A 17,944-nucleotide genomic window follows, 5' to 3' on the forward strand; every position below is an offset into this window, starting at 1 on the left:
AGAGCAGAAGGAAGGAAAAACCTATTAACAACCAGCATGGTTACTCTGCAATGATCAGACTCAGCCCAGACCTCCTGTTGTATTCAGGAAACTGTATTTGTTTAACTGGCACTGTTAGTGGGGTCCAGGCCTGGATCCATAGCCCAGGAACTTGGTTTGAAAGAGACAGAATATACACCTTAGAGACAAAGAGAGAGAAAACATAATAAAATAGTAAAGCCCAAAGAAAAAGAAATGAAAATTCAGATCAACACAAACTGCTGGAGGAAACTTGCTCTGCTAGAGTTGCTCACTTTCATGAAATTCTGCTGTTTCCCAGACCGATGCTCTCTGCTCTCACCAAAAATCAAGCAATGACAAGTGCTCCACACTCAGCACAAGCAGAGTTAAGAAATGAGAAGAAAACCAAGGAAGCAGAAGAGGTCTAAAATACAATGCAGAAGAGGCTGCGGTGTTTTGACATACAACTCTGACACTGTTTCCAGCAGCAAAGAGACTAATCATAATAATTCTATAGAGGAGTAGCAGACTGCTTCTCCAGCAGTAAAATACCAGCTTTTAAAGGCTACTTAACAAAATAATTTATCAGAAGCATTCTTTGTTGTTGTTTTCTACACCTTGCTGTGAGTTGCTCTAAATGCACAAGCCAGAGGGATTACTGGATGAAAGCCCCGAGGTGTCCCCACTGGTAATAAAAACCCTCATTTATTCTGTCAGGGAATCTTGCCAACCATTATTATCCTGGCCTGACACTATGAATTACTGTGGGAAGTCATCCAGCCTCATCTCATTTCCCTAAGATGTTTAAAAGGTTATATCTCTTGATATGTAGGTAGAGAATGTACAGTAAATCTACAGCAGTAATGTTAACCAAATGCTTGAGTTACTGGCTGCGGTTGCTACTTGTTTCATGGACTATGACTGCTATTTTGTATGATTGGTATGCTGCAGCACTTCTTAAAATAGCTGAGAAATGTCACACATAATTCTTACACAAATGGAAGAGGTTAGAACGCACCAAGAGCCAAAGACTGGAAAATTTAGCATGAAATCTGCAGTTTCTATGATAATGCTCTGCATGTGTGAAATTATTTACAAGACATGTGTCACACAGCTGTTAAATAATGAAGCTCAATTGGTTTGTTGAAGTTTTGCTGGCTACCTTAATCAAATGCATTTTTTCCCTCCGTTGCACTAATTGCACTTGTTTTTAATTCACCCCAACAGAGCGTGGTGTAAGAGCCTGTTATTACCCACAGCTAGGTACGTTAATTACCTTGCTGGACCCAGCTGAAGCCAGTCCTCCATTGCCAGTGAACATTTTGGTGTGAACTGTCAGGGGCACATGAAAGTTCCAAACCCCAGTCTTAGCCCGAGACAAGAGCAGGAGAAAGTGTTTCAGTGACAGATGCAATAGGTACACCAGGCTAGATCAATTTCTGCTCCAATACCTTCTACTGTGGTGTAGTCACAGCTGGGATGAACTCCGTGTAATCTGAGGAAATTATTCTTGATGGATCTTTAAATTCTCATGCAATATTCTTCTCAATAATATGTACACCATACAAATATTTAGGGTAGATGCATCGTAAATTTTAAGCACTCAAAGGCGCTGCAGCCTCTACCGTGGGATGAAGTACCTCAAGTACAGACCTCACTTCCCAACAAGCTCATGGCAGGGTCACTGCGGATATCAACAGCAAACAGCATTGTCCCTCAGCAACAATTGCCAAAGTGGAAAGTCTGTTTCCTTCTCCAGCTTTGAAGTTTCAAACGACGCTCCCTGCCTCGCGCCCAGGTGAGGCCAGGACTCCAAACGGCCGGACGGTGATGTGAAAGGAGCCCAGCAGCACTGCCCACGTTTCAAGTGGTTTTCAAAACAGAGACTGGCAGAGGGTACATACCTCCAAAGAGTGCTTGTCTCGGTTCATAAATGGCTGGCACCAAAACCTTTGATTGGATTGAGCCCCACTGTTCTCAGATTGTGCCTGGTCAGTGCAGTGTTGCAAGACCCATAACAACTTACATCTGTGCGTGCATGCAGATCACTGGGGGTTAGCACAGACTTGTGCACAAAAAGGACAAGCCTCGCTCCAAGAAACTGAACTCTTCCTTCCCTCTAATATTTTTTATGAGCTCACTCCCCGCCATTTCAAATCTGATGCCTAGAAAATATCTATCTGGCACTATCCAATCGAGATAATGTAATTTAAGATTACTATATACAGATTGCAGAATTTGGGGACAGCCCTCTGTACCTGCTGTGCCTGAGCACAGCACTATAGCGCAGGAGAGTAGAAGGGGTGACCTGGATACCTATGAGCTCACTCCCTGCCATTTTAAATCTGATGCCTAGAAAATAGCTATCTGGCACTATCCAATCAAGATAATGTAATTTAAGATTACTACATACAGATTGCGGAATTTGGGGACAGCCCTCTGTACTTGCTGTGCTTGAGCACAGCACTATAGTGCAGGAGAGTAGAAGGGGTGACCTGGATACCAGTTTCCAGCCATACTAAGAGCAGGCAGGTCCACCTGGAATTACACTGAGCCTACAAACCTCTAGCATCTTTGACCAGAAAGTGACTTTGCAATATATCTGTAGGCAGGCAAGTCTGAAAATGTTGCCTGTTTCTCTTTCATCTTTTCCTGCATTTACTTTTTATTGACTGGGGCTGTACAAAGGAGTGCACAGTAGGACTTGTTTGAAAAGCAAGCAGTATAAGAAATAATCTTAGTTCTTCAAAGAAACCGCAAAAGTTATAAATATCACTTATACCCACCTTCCCAGTCTTTCAATTCAAACCACTTGTGCGGTTTGGTATCTGGTGAAACACTCTGCCTTCTCTAGGACAGGATGCCTTTGCTCTTGCTGTAGCCCCGTGCAATAACCGTGGCAGGGCTTGTTGGTGCCTTTTTTTTTTTTTTTTCATTTCTGGCATATGATATTTGGCATACAGCATATTTATGACAGAATGTTAGACTGAGGTGCAATGCAGATCTAATCTTTTCATCTCTCCTCTTCACATATAAGAAAGCCTGACAGCAGATTCAGAGGAGGCTAGGAAGGAATTCCCCCCGTTTGCGTGGCACATCGCGTTGGCTGGATGCATTATACAGAGAGAAGTTTTCTTTTGAGGCAACATTGCCGAAGGCAGGTTACTGGGCTTGATAGATTAAAGACATGAACCAAAACAACAACGCTGTGTTCTCATGTTAATCGTCAGGCTGTTTTCAGGCCTGTAGTTTTAAATTTGGCTGAACTGTTGAACAGGGCTTGTTTTGTCACATGATTTTTAGTGTTCGCAGTAAGCTGTTAACAAGCTCTGGCAGATTTACGGTCACTAGACATACTTCTGCAAACACATTGTTTACAATTACAGTGAATTCACAGGGCAATGACCACAGAGGGATTGCTCACTATATCTGGATGTAATGTACATTACCATAAAGCCTTAAGAGAGCGTTCCTGTGCTAGGGTCTCACGGCAGGCTCCCGCTGAAAGTAGTGGCTAGCTGACCAGTGAACCTTAAACTGGAGGCACGGGACTGGCAACTGCACCCATCCACTGTTCTATATGTGGTCTCCAGGAACTATAAAAATATAGTCTGCAAAATTACAGCAGTAGTATTTCTTAACTACTGGAAAGACTAACTTGGACTTCAATGTTTAAATACAATAAAAAATAGTTATGACTAATAGCCTCAAATATTTTTTGGCATTTTAATATATTTTCATGTATTTATCCATAATATGGATTTTTTAAATTATTGTTTTATTTTTTTAAACAAAGATGCTGCATTCTAAAGGGTTGAAATAAATTAATAATCAAGTAACAGTGCTAAATATTAGCAATGTTAGTGGTTTGAGAAAGATGTTCTGAGTTAAAATGTACAAATTCCACAGCAGGACACAGTACAATGAAAGAATTAGAGACAAGCTCCTAAATAAATTGCTGAGAAAATACCCATCATCAAAATGTGTCTGTTCCCATCTTTTGAAAACCTGCCCCATCATCTTGTACTGAAAACTTTCCCTCTCCAAAAAACATGGACCCCTAATCAGGGCTGCAGTAGAAAAGTTCCCCTGAAAGCTATTTACAATACTACTGCTACTTTAGTAAACCAAATTAAAAATAGAGAAGTCTGCTTAAAAGCAGCTTCTTCATTGTAATTTGCCATTTCACATCTTTTTGTGGTTAGTGCTGTAGCTGCTAAAACAAATTGACTTGGCAAGTGAAAATTATTGTAAAAAAAAAAAAAAAAATCACTATTACTCAAAGTACTAAATAAGTGCATAAGCATACAAAACCCTGAAATAATCAAAGCGGGAGCTGCTTTGATTATTTATGAAATTAATTATGAAATTATGACATTTTCTTAGTGTTTCCTGGATTGTGATAGAGATAAGGAATGTATACTTAACCTGCCAACTCTCCTAAATAGCTGTAAACTAATATTAGAATTGATTTAGTTCCATAAATTATCTCTGAAGAGCAAACTCAAGATTCTGATCTGTTGCAAAGACGGCATCATAGACCAATTTATTTACACATTGCTAATTCTTAAAAAAACCCCGAAACAATAAACCACAGCTAAACAGAAAGCTTCCCAGAGAATTCAATTAAACGTACAGCTTTAAACAGACTCTTCTGAAGTAATTTAATTCAGAGTCACTTCTTTAATATACAAATATGATAGTGACATGGTTTGAATAATCTGGAAATTAATTCATTCTGTTTTCATGTTCAAGCTAACACAAAAGTTGCTATTCTACCTATTCCTGTGACTAACAGCTCGTTTGTTCTTTTGTAAATTCTCCCAGTCCTTGAAAAAACTAGTCTTGCGATGCACATTGAGGAGGAAATGCCTTTTAAAAATAGGCAATTGCTAAAAAAAAAAAAAAAAATTAAAAATTGATTATGTGAATATTGTACTTAAAACAGTCCTTGCTGAGACCTCCAAAACTAACTGTCTCCTAAGGTTGGGAGTTGCTCGCTTTCTTTTCTTTTGAAGGTACAAACTGTGAGCTGGAAATCGACGAGTGCTCATCGGAGCCGTGCCTGAACGGCGCGACCTGCCGCGATTCCCTGGGGAGCTTCTCCTGCTCCTGCGCACCAGGCTTCCTGGGAGACCTCTGCCAAACCAACATCGACGAGTGCGCCAGCCGGCCCTGCCTCAACGGGGGACACTGCACGGATGATGCCAACGGGTATGTCTGCTACAGCTGGGTAATGCCAACAGCTGGGTTGTGCTATTAGCTCCTCTGTTTGCAGTCGGGAGTGCTAGGAGAGCCTGCACTGCCCGGTAGCTGATTTCAAATTGGGGATTTCACCCCCTCATCCTGCACTGACTTCAGTTTAAGTTTGAAAAGGATTATAGAATGCAAGTCAGGTGTCAGAGCCAATAGGACACAAAAATATTTATGGCAAAGACTGACCAAGAAGTATATTTTTCATGTTTATACTTATTTACTTTATATACATATATACTTTATATACGTATTTACAATATATTATTTGTCTTGCCCTGAGCATTATCATTTAGAGATGAATCCTGTTTCTAACAGTCATCAAAATTTAGTTTCCAAGAGAGATGTGAGAGTGTATAAAATTGAATTTGCCAACAGCAGCTGCCCATGCTGACAGACAGAAGTATTAGAAAAGAGAGGCAGAGGAAAACTGTAATAATAGTAACCATAGTAATAGGTATCATTAGGAAATGTGTCAGGAACTTCACAGGAATGTAGGACAACAGCTCCTTATTCAAAACAACCCGCAGTCCATGGAAAAAGAAAAAAAAAAAAAGATAAAAAGAATACGAGGCAACAGAAAAGTGAGCTTCTGCCCCTACTGTTAATAGCCCTACACAGAGGTCCAAGTGCAGCCCAGGCAGCCAGAGCTCTGGCATTCATCCACTGATACTGGCTCTGCATACTCAGCATGAGATTCCCAAACTGAAAATACATGTATAAGCACAGTTTGAAAGTTATTCATGCAGGCACTCCTCTCACCAGCAGAAGATTTGGCCTGTATTGTGTGTTTTCCAATTTTTATAAGCAGTTTTGAGGATTTTTAGTGCCCCAAAAATCATTCCAAAAGTCATGTCAGCAAAAGGCCTGCTTGCTTCGAAGGAGAGGGGGAAGAGATCATGTTCTGGGAATGAGCTTTTGTACAGTGTGGTGACATGGCACCAACCTTGTGGAGCTCCTTTTCAGCAGCGCGGAACGACTCTGAACAGGATAAAGCAATTTACTGTTTTCCAGTGTAGCTAAAGCAGGACAGCGGGGAGAGGGAGGTCACCTCGTACCTGACTAGTGCAGAGCAGACCCACTTAGGAATCTGCAAGCCTTTTGAGGATACACGCATGAGGTGAGCAACCGGGATGCTCATTCAGGCCAGACTTAATCCTGCTCATTCTTCTCCCAGCTTTTAAAGCAGAGGTACATGTAAGAGCAATTTTAATTGGCTTGTAATACTGCAGGATATCTGGAGAATGATTGGAGCTTTTTCCACATTTGTTACATGATGAAAAGGGTCGGACAACAAAGCAATTCAAAACAGAAGGGTGTCTAGCAATTTCCTTCCTTTTGTGTATTTTTTGGGTTAAATGAAGAATTGTAGTCTTTAAACAGTAGTTTTTCTTTTCTGACTAAGGCTACAGTACAGCTGAGGCTTTTGTGTGTGCCACCAGCTCTCACAGAAGTGTGTGAGGCGAGAGATTTAGCGTTTAAAGCCATAAATACAAACACCAAACAAAATTCTCTCCCAGACTTCAGACTGAATCTTCCAGTGAGGTTTCATAAACGCAAAAATGTAGAACTTGGCCTCTTAAAAAAAAAAAAAAAAAAAAAAAGCTTCACAGTAATGCACATTTCTTATTTAAATGCAACGATTTACAGAGGCGCCTTATTTGGACCTACAAAACATGGTGTGTGCAGGCACAGAGGGTAGCTCTGCATGCTCCAAGCCTTTTTTTTTTTTTTCATAGGAAATAGTCCCAGGATCTTCAATGATCTTTTGATTGCATAGGAAAGAACATCTGCACATATTGCTCTCTGCATATTGTGAGACCATCAAACAAGGAGCCCAAAAATATGTTAGGTAGAGTGTCTCAGAATATGACTCTTAAAAGAAAAAGCCATCTACGTGCTCAGTCACAGCCTGCCCACAAGCAGAGCACCCTTCAGAATCTCCGAAGGTCAACAGCAATGTCAAACACTTAAAGATACCTGAGAAAAAAGGCTCACAGGTGGGGCTTCACGTTGAGCAGTGAGTCATGAACATTCCTCCCTGCTCCATAATTCTGCACTAAAGAAAAAAAGGGAGTATAGACTAAGGTAGAAAAAAATCTTTCACCACAAAGGTGAACAGCACCAAACTGAAGGCACATGGAGGAAATGTGCGAAAAATACAGCAGAAGAGAATTCTGTTTTGAGAATGTACCTTGGAATGAAAATTATGTTTCTGATTCACATCTTCCTCATTACTTTTTATATCCTAAATTCAAATGCCACCTGGTCTAAATCATCTCTGATTTTGATTTAAGAATAATCCATACACTAGTAATAAACTGGCCAGCCAGAAGTTTCTGCTTATGTATACTTAAATAGTGTAGTAAAAAGTTTACGCTTTTTGGTCTGTTAGACTACAGGAGCCAGTTGTTCCCTGATGTTCCCTTAGGTTCAACAATTTCGCTTTCTCTCCATGTATTTACTCTAAGTCTAATACTTAGATATTAAGCACAGAAATTATGAAATAAGTACACTTATCTCTTGTTCAGCAAGATTCCCCGTGATTTCAGTTGTACAATAACCACTGTATAATTTTAATGTAAAATAAAACAATATAAGAATAAATTTTTGTTTCTGATAATTACTTTTAGACAAAGATCATCCAAGCATACACATTTAACTTAGTTATCTTGCAAAGGCCTGTCTTTTCTTATGACATGTAGAAGTTGCTCTTATACTTTATGACCTAAGCAGAGGAGTTATATATTTTATAATAATTAACTCACCTGAAAAAAACACAAACAAAAAACCCAGACGTTACCAATTACCTGCGTATTGTTTGTTTATAAATACTAGTTTGTTTACTTGTAAACCCTAAATAGTAACATTGGTATCAAAAGGAATCTTGTATTACTGTTATTATTGGAACTATGCAAGCAATTGTCTAACCTAACAATAAAATATTGTTTTTCATCAAAGAGAAAATATCACTTAGTCAAGGAACAGAAATTGCCTTATGTTTTTTGCCAATTCAATTTCTACCAGATCAAGAGAAAGGGATACTAACACACTTACTGCCTCTCCCCTCTTCTTTTTGTGACTAATGTTAAGCCTACAAAAATTGCATTGGAAATCACAGAAACTTTTTTCCCCCAAAAATAAAAATAAAAAGAAAAGAAAAAAAGATCAATAATTCTTAGAAGAAATGATCTGCCAAAACCAATTTGAATTCACAAGCAGGTTTTTTCCCCCCAGACAAAACCACATATTTCAGGAAAAAGCTCATTGTTGGCTCCCAATTTCTGCGGTTTCTCCTAGAGCACCAGATGGTGGTCTTGAGCCCGGACTCAACTGTGCAAGCTGCTAGCCAAGGCTGCACAAGAAGCCTGTGCGGGTTCAGGAACAAAGCTCAGATCTCCTGACTTCCAGCTAGAGTGAACATTGCATTCTGTGTTGCAGGTACAGCTGCAACTGTACCGGTACTGGATTTATGGGCCTACACTGTGAGACCCTAACTCCCTTATGTTGGTCACAACCATGCTACAATAATGGCACTTGTGAGGAAAATGCTGACAATTACACATGCCACTGCTGGCCAGGTAAGCTCTAAGTTCTCCTATAAACACTTTCTTTCCTCGTGTTGTAGGTACACCCTCATTTGTTTGCTGATACAATAAAAGGTTGAAGCTACATGACCTTAAAAATACTCTATGGGCTTTTGTTCAGATGAGTTTCACTCATCATGAGTCACAGCCCTATGGGTAAAGTTTCTTTCCAGCTAAGGATTGATCTCCCTGCACAGCAGAAGTGGGCAAAACAAAAGTACCAATATTATGGAGTCAAGACAGGAGATAGATCAAAGTTGGGATCTATCTCCCAGTTGCTTAATCCTTCAACCCCTACGACACATGAATCACTACTGCTCCTGACTCTCTTTTAGTCTTCATTAGCATGACTTTTAAACCAGTCTAAAAACTTACTTCTCAATGCAAAATGTTCCGTCTATGAATAAAAATTAAACTAAGTGTTACGTTGGGAAACCAGTCTCCTTCGTATCACCAGTGCAAGCTGTCTAACAGTATAGGGTGAAACATGCTGGCCTGTGTTCTCCTCTACCAGCAATGCTTGCATGTCCAGCCATTTGTAAAAAGGCTCCTGCACCACCAGTGCAGACACAGACCCTGTGCTTTTGAGAGACTTTGTGAACCTCTCAGCATCCGGACTAAGTATAAGAAGTCTCTCTAGAAAGTTTAGCGTCTGTGCTCTTACCGAGGATGCAGGGACACGGTGCACTATGAGGAGTAAATGCCAGTGTTGTGGGACTACACAGTTCTTGGTTGCATTAGAAATGGGAAAACCCTTAGAAACCTAAAAAATTAGGCATAACCCTTCACATTTTCCAGAAATCAGGGAGTTTTGTGGCACTTCAAACTCCAGATAAAGCATTTTGCATACACCAAACAATTCACACTCCCTGCTTTCCTGTGTCATAGGGAGATGATGTAAAAGGAAAACTTCACACAACCTGAGAGTGTATCTACAGCACAGTGCAGCACCTTGTTACCCACAGAGATCTCCATCTTACTTCCTAAAGCCTGTAGAGCCTGGCAAAGCTCAGCTCACTGACACAGAATAGCTGTAACAACACCCCGCTGCAGAGCCCTGACAGAGACCCGCGAGGAAACGTTCGTACCTTCAAGAAGCAGAGGGAATCTTTTAGCACATAACAGAGTCTGAAACCAAGTGCATTTGATGTTCACAATGCTACTGTTGGGTCTGGAATGAAGGGACAGCACACCAGTCAAACACCTTCTCCTCACGGCTCTCCACAGGCTACGCGGGTTCCCGCTGCGAGGAGGACATCGGGGAGTGCAGCAGCAGCCCCTGCCTCTCCGGGGGACACTGCGTGGAGCGATCCTGGGCCAGCCACTACGGGAGCATCCCGGGCCTACCACCAGCCTTCAGCTACGACAAGGCCGAAGGCTATATCTGTAGCTGTAAACCAGGCTTCACCGGTAAGATTCCTTTGGCGAAAGCTTAGCAAATGATGTACTGCAATATCCTGCTGTTTTAGGCCTGGCTGTAAATCAAACTTTTAAATGTCATGTGTTTTAGGGTGCCAAAGTGCAAAGGGTCCCTCTGGTGGTCACCATGCACACGTTGTATGGAATAAAGGGAGTTCTGAACATAGGAAGAGAGCAGCAGGCCCCGAGCACAGCCTCTATGGCAGCCCAGGCACCAGGAGAGAGACCTGGTCTCTCCCACGATCTTGGCTGCAAAGCTTCATCGCTCATAACCGCCTTTGCTTAAATTATGCCATCAACTTCAGTTAGCGGGTGTGTTATCATGAGTTCGAAATTAACTACGCGCTGGTGCTATACGACATGAATGAAAACAATGAATAATAAATAAGAGAGTGTTTTCAGAAAACAACCATGAAACAAAACTCTCAGTCTTTCAGTGTTTCTGTCCTCGTGTAATTCAGTATAGCAGCACTGGGGACCGGCAGGAACACTTCTTCATCTGAGCACAAAACAACATTTTGTATAAAATTGGAATGTCGTGTGTTGCTGATATTCAATAGCTTAAGTGAAAAATAATTTCAAGTTGTGTGCTTAGCTGTGTTCTTAAGGGAAAAAAACCTATTGAAATTACAGATACCCATAATCCTAAAAAAGATGTGTTGACATTTGCATGTAACACAGCCTATGCTATTTAGCACAGCCACAAACAATTTGGGTTTGGTCTGTACACTTCTGGGTTTACAGTATTTTTCTATCAACTCCAGTCCCTTTTTCCTTCTGAAGGAAAAAAAAATACATAATAGCTAGATGAATTTAACCAGTCTTCAGTTTCTCATTCTGTACGTGTCCTGAGTGGTTTACAAACTTTCCTGTGTCTCCCAGTGGGTTACACAACCAATGTCTCCAACACAGAAGATACAAAAGTACACAGAGAGCACAGATTTCACTCTGAATTCCCAATTTATTTTTCTTCAAAGTATCACTGAGACTTGTTTGCTTTTGTTCCACCCCTTCCCCTTAACTGTCCTTCCTTATCCTGTCACTAAGCGTTGCTGTTGTACTTTTGTTCTGCCTAAGAGAGTATAATATGAGGTCTCTACTAAAGCTTGCAATATCCCCCAGGCTGTCCTAAGCACTCTTACCTCCTCACATGCCACTTCTTTCTCTTTGCTTCCTTCCAGTGATGTCCAGCTCACAAGTTTCTTTTCCTCTCCTCTTGCCCTGATTTAAAAGCTCCCACACTCTGTCAGGCAACCCAGAAGGCTTTTCCTTGTATAATCATCATTCTTTATCCTCCCACTTCCCTATCAATTGCCTTCACCTGCCTTATTTGCATTGTGATTCTGCTGGTTTCATTCACGTGGAGGATTCTTTTACTCCTCTGGGAGTCAGTAGACCCAGGTAGGCAGACTCTAACTGGTATGGAAAAGTCTTGGAAACCCTGAAATTTCTGCTGACTTCATATGCAAATAACAGTACATTTTTTAAAACCTTATGTAAGTTTAGTTATCCACATATCTGTTGAATGTCATATATAACTTTCATTAGGAAAACCCCAAGATAGTTATTCTTACCAAACAGTGTGCTCAGACAGCTGGAGGAAGGAAGAACATAATCTTTAACACGGATGGCTGTAAAAGCTGCATGTGAAACATCATTCCTTAATATGCTGCAAAGTAATGGCAAAACAAGGTTAGTCTTGCTACTCTTACTAGCTCCTTCCCTGCCTTTGTTTTTCAGCAGGGCCTAAATTTTAAACTCTTCTTGCTAGCCTGTGTGAGATACAATATAGTCAAGGAATTTACTTGTTTATACGGAAAACAGGAGGATTGCTCTAAGTGTCACTAGGCTCCCAGGCTTTGCTCTAGCAGCCCTTAGGTACAACTCAGCCAACATCCCCCATCCTCCCAGTAGCACCGCACGTTTCTCTCTGGCCCTTCTTCATCCTTCAGGTAATTTTGAAATGGAATATGCTCCAAATGAGCCTCAGCCTCCTTGTATGTCAGAATTGTTGACAAAACCCTATGAGGTGGAATGGAAACATTCACTTCTGAAGGTAACAAATAATTTCTCCATTTACAGCCAAATTCACAATAAAGCACACGTTTTAATTTGAAATAAGGAAGATTTAGGACTAGAGTTGATAGCAGTAGTATGATTCAAGGTAGCAGATCAACCCCTGATCGGGATCACTAGATACTTATCTAATGTATATGAACTAACAGTCAGCTGGCAAAAAGGTCAACTCCTTTCATCTGAGGATCAGTACATCTCATTGACAGCTAAAGTCCTACATTTCTGCAGCTGTAGGTCAGGAGTTCTTCCAGCCTTAACACCTGAACAATTGTATATGCTTTAGGTATAAGCCTCAGAATCCTATTGAAACAGGACAAACATTTTCTTTAATTAATCACATCAATCACATTCAGTATTTTATTATGCCTCTTTCCTCAGTAAAACACTCACATAACATTAAAATCATACTTCAGTGTTCAGGGTAATATAAAGAAATAATAATTCACATACCCTGCATTGCAAGACCCTGATCCAAAAGCCGTTGAAATCAATGGAAAGATGTCATTAAATTGAGGACAGTTGCGGATTTTGTAACAAGCATAAAATGACATTTTTGAACTCACTGGATAAGGTTGCAAACAAATTACTACAATTCAGCTGAAAAACTGAGAGTGTCTACCTTTTGGACTGCACTTTTTAGCCACAAGGGCAGGAGATAATGGAGCCTAAACACATGCCTATGTCAGGATAAAATAATTCCCTGCTCAGCTGGGAGAAAGGAATAAATATTATCTTGCAGTATCTTATTATAGATGGTGATTGTTGAAATTACTTGAAACATAGTCGGTAGTCCTACTAAAAGTCTTAGAAGGAGCAAACCTGCAAACAAAGTTATTTACATAATTTGATTCTTAAAAATAAAAAAAAATAAAAATCCTGGTCTGGAGACTTTATCTGATCTACGAAGTCTTTGAGAATATATGCCTTATGCTGGTTCCAAGACAGAAAATTCCTGCACAGATTCTATGAAGGCTTAAACTTCTCCAGCTCCCTTTTGAATCAAAGGGTTCAAGGATACTCAGATTTCAAGAGGTCTCACTGTTTCTGCAGTAGCAAGCCCAAGATCTTTTTTATTACCTTGGTCTCTGGCCCCCTAGCACAACAGTACTTTTAATAGATTGGGCTTTCTTTTAAAAGGCTTGTGATTTGTTACTGCTAGCTAAAGGCAATAGTTACCCTAGAACTGTGTCCTTTCATGTCATGGATATATTGTATTGCTCTAGCACTGCACATTTTTTAAAAAGACTGTTATTTGAAAGGTTAAACTTTTCACTATCCTCATGAAAACATGTGGGAAAGGAGAAGGGTAGAGCCATGGATTTGGTAGTGACTCATTTCACCAGGTTGTAATAAACTTAACACCATGTCAAAATTAAAGAGCCTCTGAACTTGGAAGGTCCATCAAGTGACACATTCCAGCCTTGAACTGAGCCCAGGGAGGGGTGAGTGTGCAAGGCTCCCAGTGCTGCCTGTGGTCCCCAGGCGGGTGGGTCAGTGCTGCTAGCAGGGATGAAGACCATCCATTTTGTTCCAGGAGAATGAGTGTAAGAGCAGAGCCCACCAACCCATTTGTAGGCAGGGTGCCTGCTGACATGTAGATGTGCGCTGGCTGCTGGGGACCTTACCACTTCTGGTGTCTTGTTATCTGCTATGTGCCAGTTGTGCCACCAGCACTGCTGCTTGCTTTGGCATAATGAATTCCTGAATGTTTTTTGGCCTTTTCATTTATTTGCCTTTTTTTTCTGTTTTTCCCTTTTAAATCTCCTTGGCCCTTTTCCCAGTCTGTTGGACTGCTGCAAGAGAAAATGATACGATCAGACTGGTGTCGTATGTGTATTGAATTCCTGGCATATGCATGGGGGAAAGTAACTGTCTCCTGGAGCCAGAAGATAAGGCAGATAAATGGCCAGTATAGGAGAGTACTGAACACTCAACTAACTAAAGAAAACCTCAACCCAAATACTGAACTGTGAACGTCATGGGACCAGTGCTCAGAACCAGAATCGTTTGGACTCTAGTTCTGCACTTAGGCTTGGACAAAGGGAACACAGAAGCACACAGGGTATTGAGCTTCTGTTTCCCTGCACATCTTTAGATGCTGCTACTGGCAGACCACACAGCAGATGACAGACTGGGTAGACTATGTCTCAGCCAGCCGTACTGCTCTCCCCTGGCCTGTAACAGTATTATACAGGCGTAAATATTATTTATGAGTAATGGGTAGGATAGTAGGCACATTATCACTAACTTGGAAAGCTTAGAATTCATACACTTATTTTTGGGTTTTTTATTTTTTAAATCCCCTTCTTAACCATCAGTACAATAATCACAGAGCTGCCATCTTTCTTAGATATATAAAGCAATGTGAGTCTTACAAAAATGAAATCAAGCAGATGAGCAGCAAGAGTTCTCATCTTGTCTCCAAACTCCAAATTTTATTTTTCTTTTATTTACTCATCTGTCATTCAGCTGCTCACACCACTGTAGTTAATCATTCCTCCATTACACCAGGTTAATTCCCTTTATTTCATGGCCCATCATCGAGTTTAAAAGGGTAATTTCTCTTGATTCTGAGACCTTAGAAGAAGACAAGACTGTTCAAGGAAAGAATGAGGATAAAAAAGGAAAAGATACAGAGAGAAAAGACAATTTTAAAATTAAGAAGGTGTCAAGGGCACATCTCACCTGTTCAGTGGGACTCAGGTTTCTTCTGCAGGCAAGACAAGCACTCAAGTTCAAAATTAACAGGTCTGGAGGGTCCGTAAGGTAACTATTATTCCTATACAAGCAAAGGTTCAAGACGTAGAATGCTGCTACTATCAAGCACCCATTCAAGGTTAGCTGGTTGAAGGAGGCCTTCCAATTATGGGTACTATACACGTGAAACACTGAGAAACAGAATTAGGGCTTGATGTATTTATAGACTAATTACAACTCTAGAACTGCAGAGAGGCTGTAGCAGGGATGCAAACATACATCCTTTCTACCTAAATTCAACTCACAATCAGTACAGGATCCCTTTGAAACTGTTCTGCTGCTGTGAGAGGTTCCCTTACAAAACTGACTTTGTGGTGCTGGGCAGTTGTGCAGCAAAATATGAAAAAGTGTTGCTATTTTCTGACCATGGGCAAGAAGTGACTGCGTTCCTAGAGATATTTCTATAGTGCTTCCCTATCTCCAACCCAGACTCTGTGATCTCCATGTATTCCTGTGTTCAAAAGCACAGGGGAGAAGGAGGAGGAGGACCTTCTCTCACAGCTCCCAGCCAGTCTCTAGCAGCTCCAGCATTAAAATACCAGTGCAGGCAAGGGCTCTATCAACACAGGATGCCCTCAGGGCCTGACAGGCACTTGCTGACTGTAAAAACCCTACACAAAGAAAAACCAATTAGGACTTTAAAGTACTTTTCCCATCTCCACTAAAGCCTCTGATCTTGAAACAACATTTGGACAGGCTTTTAATGATTCTGTCCTCTAGTACTATTTAACATTTCTTCATTCAGTAGCATCCTGGTTGTTCACATTGTCATAAGAATTGGTTCCTTCTCAGTTTCCCCCTCCTCCTCTGCTTTTGTCATGGAGCTCTTCTTTCTCCTCTTTTTTGCTTAATTTTTGGAACCTGACAGGATACTCTCTTCGAATGACAGAGTATGTCCTTTATCCCAGACCTGTGGACTAGTCCAGGGAAAGAAGCAGACAGCTTTGCAAATTTCAGACTCCAAGAACGCAGCACGCTCACTAGTTTCTTGCTTGTCTCTTTATTTGCTGTTGATCAAACTGCTTTCTTTGCAATAAGCACTAATCACTTCTTACATGCTTCTCACAGCCTAGACCAGACTCATTGTTAGGTCAGTCTAACTAGTCTTTCTCTAGATAGTCCCCCAGAAGGAAAGCTGAGGTTGAACTCACAATTTGCACACTCTGTAACATAAAGCCGTATGAAGGAAGCATACCTCAAAACACTGAAATTAGTGGAGGAATTCATGAAATTGCCATGCCTTTATCAGTTTCCGTTACAGAACCCATGGCACATTTCTATTTCATTACTACTGCACGTAGTGCTCCTCTTCAACAACTGTAAGAAATACCATTTAGTGCAAGAAAGTGTAATTTTTACATTCTTCAGCCATATAAATCACCACAGCAGCTAAGACTGACTTATGTTATTCATGACAGCTCTTTTCTTAACACCTATATATTGTGATATTTTGTGAAAGCATAATACCATTTTTTGCAAAAATTAATATTCTTATGACTTAACTTGCCCCCCTGCATGACAGTGAACTGCAAGAGTGACTGTTTAAATGCAGACTCTTCTTGTAATAGTTACCTTGTGTTTATCACTGATTAAAGAATTCCAATTTAGTGGTAGACACTTCAGAAAACAGCAGGATGTATCTCTAAATGATATTGATACCATCAGATAACCTTTCTGTATTTACTACAATATTGTGCAGCCTGGATTTAGCCTCACTAAAATCTGAACATTTCATGAATATAAGTAAATTCAGTCCTATATCATTACTGTGAAGTACATAAGTATTATCTTGACTTCAGAAAAAAAAAAAGACTCAAGTCCAATATGATCATAAGTTATGACATAACCTTATGAACAGTGGAGTCTCCCAACAACCCATGGAGAATATATTTGTATCTCATTATCAGATCCAGTTACCATATGTTACGTGCTCCAAGCAGAGACTAAAATAGTTTCAGATCCTAGGTACAAAATACGAACCTAGCACGGGTGCTAACTATGCAGAGGACCCTGTTTAATGAAATACAGTTCAGCTTTATTGAAAACTTCAGCTTGTCCCTATTATTCCTTTTGTACAAGAGAACCTTTTGGCAGAAGGGTATTTTTTTCTGGCAATGATGATCTATGCTAAATTTTGTAAAAGCTGAACCATGATCATTAAGGAAAGAGCCCTATGAACTTCTAATGACAACACTTTATGGAATTAGCCTCTAGACCTTACAATTTGTTTGCAACTCTTAGAATTATATTTAGGGCCTTGATATACCGATCAATCTATACTATTGTTTCACAAGAAATACGTATTACATGAGAAATATCTCTCCTCTCCTTGTTGCAAGTTGCATTGGAAATGCAAAGAGATCTCAGCCATCACTTCTGCATTATTCAGCACCAAAATAATGTACAAATGTCAAGATGTTTTGGGTTGGTTTTTTTTTTCGAGTTAGAACTATATGAAATTAAAACACTATAAAGCATCTATCAATATTATTTTCAGAACATGTAGAGAGTTTTATCTTTAAAATTTCACAGCTGGCCCATCATTACTGTGATCTATTTTCTGTAGTTACACTGATATGTTAAGTTGTATAATGTAGTCCGACGTGATTGACAGAGCCTGCAAGCAGTGGACATTTTGAATCTGGCACATCTGTCTGTGTTAAACAGTGCTGCACACAAACACTTTTTAGCATTAAAAGCTTTTTTCCTTGAAGGAAGAGAGTAGGGGATGAATGGCTTTTCATCAACAAGGTCCCAGATCTCACAACACACAGTCATATAATGTCCTTAGATTTAAGGAATCTCTAAGTCCAGTACCTGGCAGAAAGGGCTTTAGAAAAAAAAAAAAAAGG

General features: G+C 40.3%; 1 protein-coding gene across 2 annotated transcripts in view; it reads left to right on the forward strand.

The window, feature by feature from the left end:
* Window positions 1–17,944, forward strand: part of CRB1 (crumbs family member 1, photoreceptor morphogenesis associated) — a 107,165-nt gene that overhangs the window by 35,154 nt on the left and 54,067 nt on the right. For both annotated transcript variants that reach the window (XM_014943297.1, XM_014943300.1), the window contains exons 3-5: window positions 5,019–5,214; window positions 8,695–8,834; window positions 10,068–10,250. In XM_014943297.1, coding sequence (XP_014798783.1) covers window positions 5,019–5,214; window positions 8,695–8,834; window positions 10,068–10,250 — 519 coding nt within the window. The remainder of the gene's footprint in view (window positions 1–5,018; window positions 5,215–8,694; window positions 8,835–10,067; window positions 10,251–17,944) is intronic.

Source organism: Calidris pugnax, unplaced genomic scaffold, assembly GCF_001431845.1.
Source record: "Calidris pugnax isolate Ruff unplaced genomic scaffold, ASM143184v1 scaffold63, whole genome shotgun sequence".
In the NCBI taxonomy this organism is placed as follows: domain Eukaryota; kingdom Metazoa; phylum Chordata; class Aves; order Charadriiformes; family Scolopacidae; genus Calidris; species Calidris pugnax.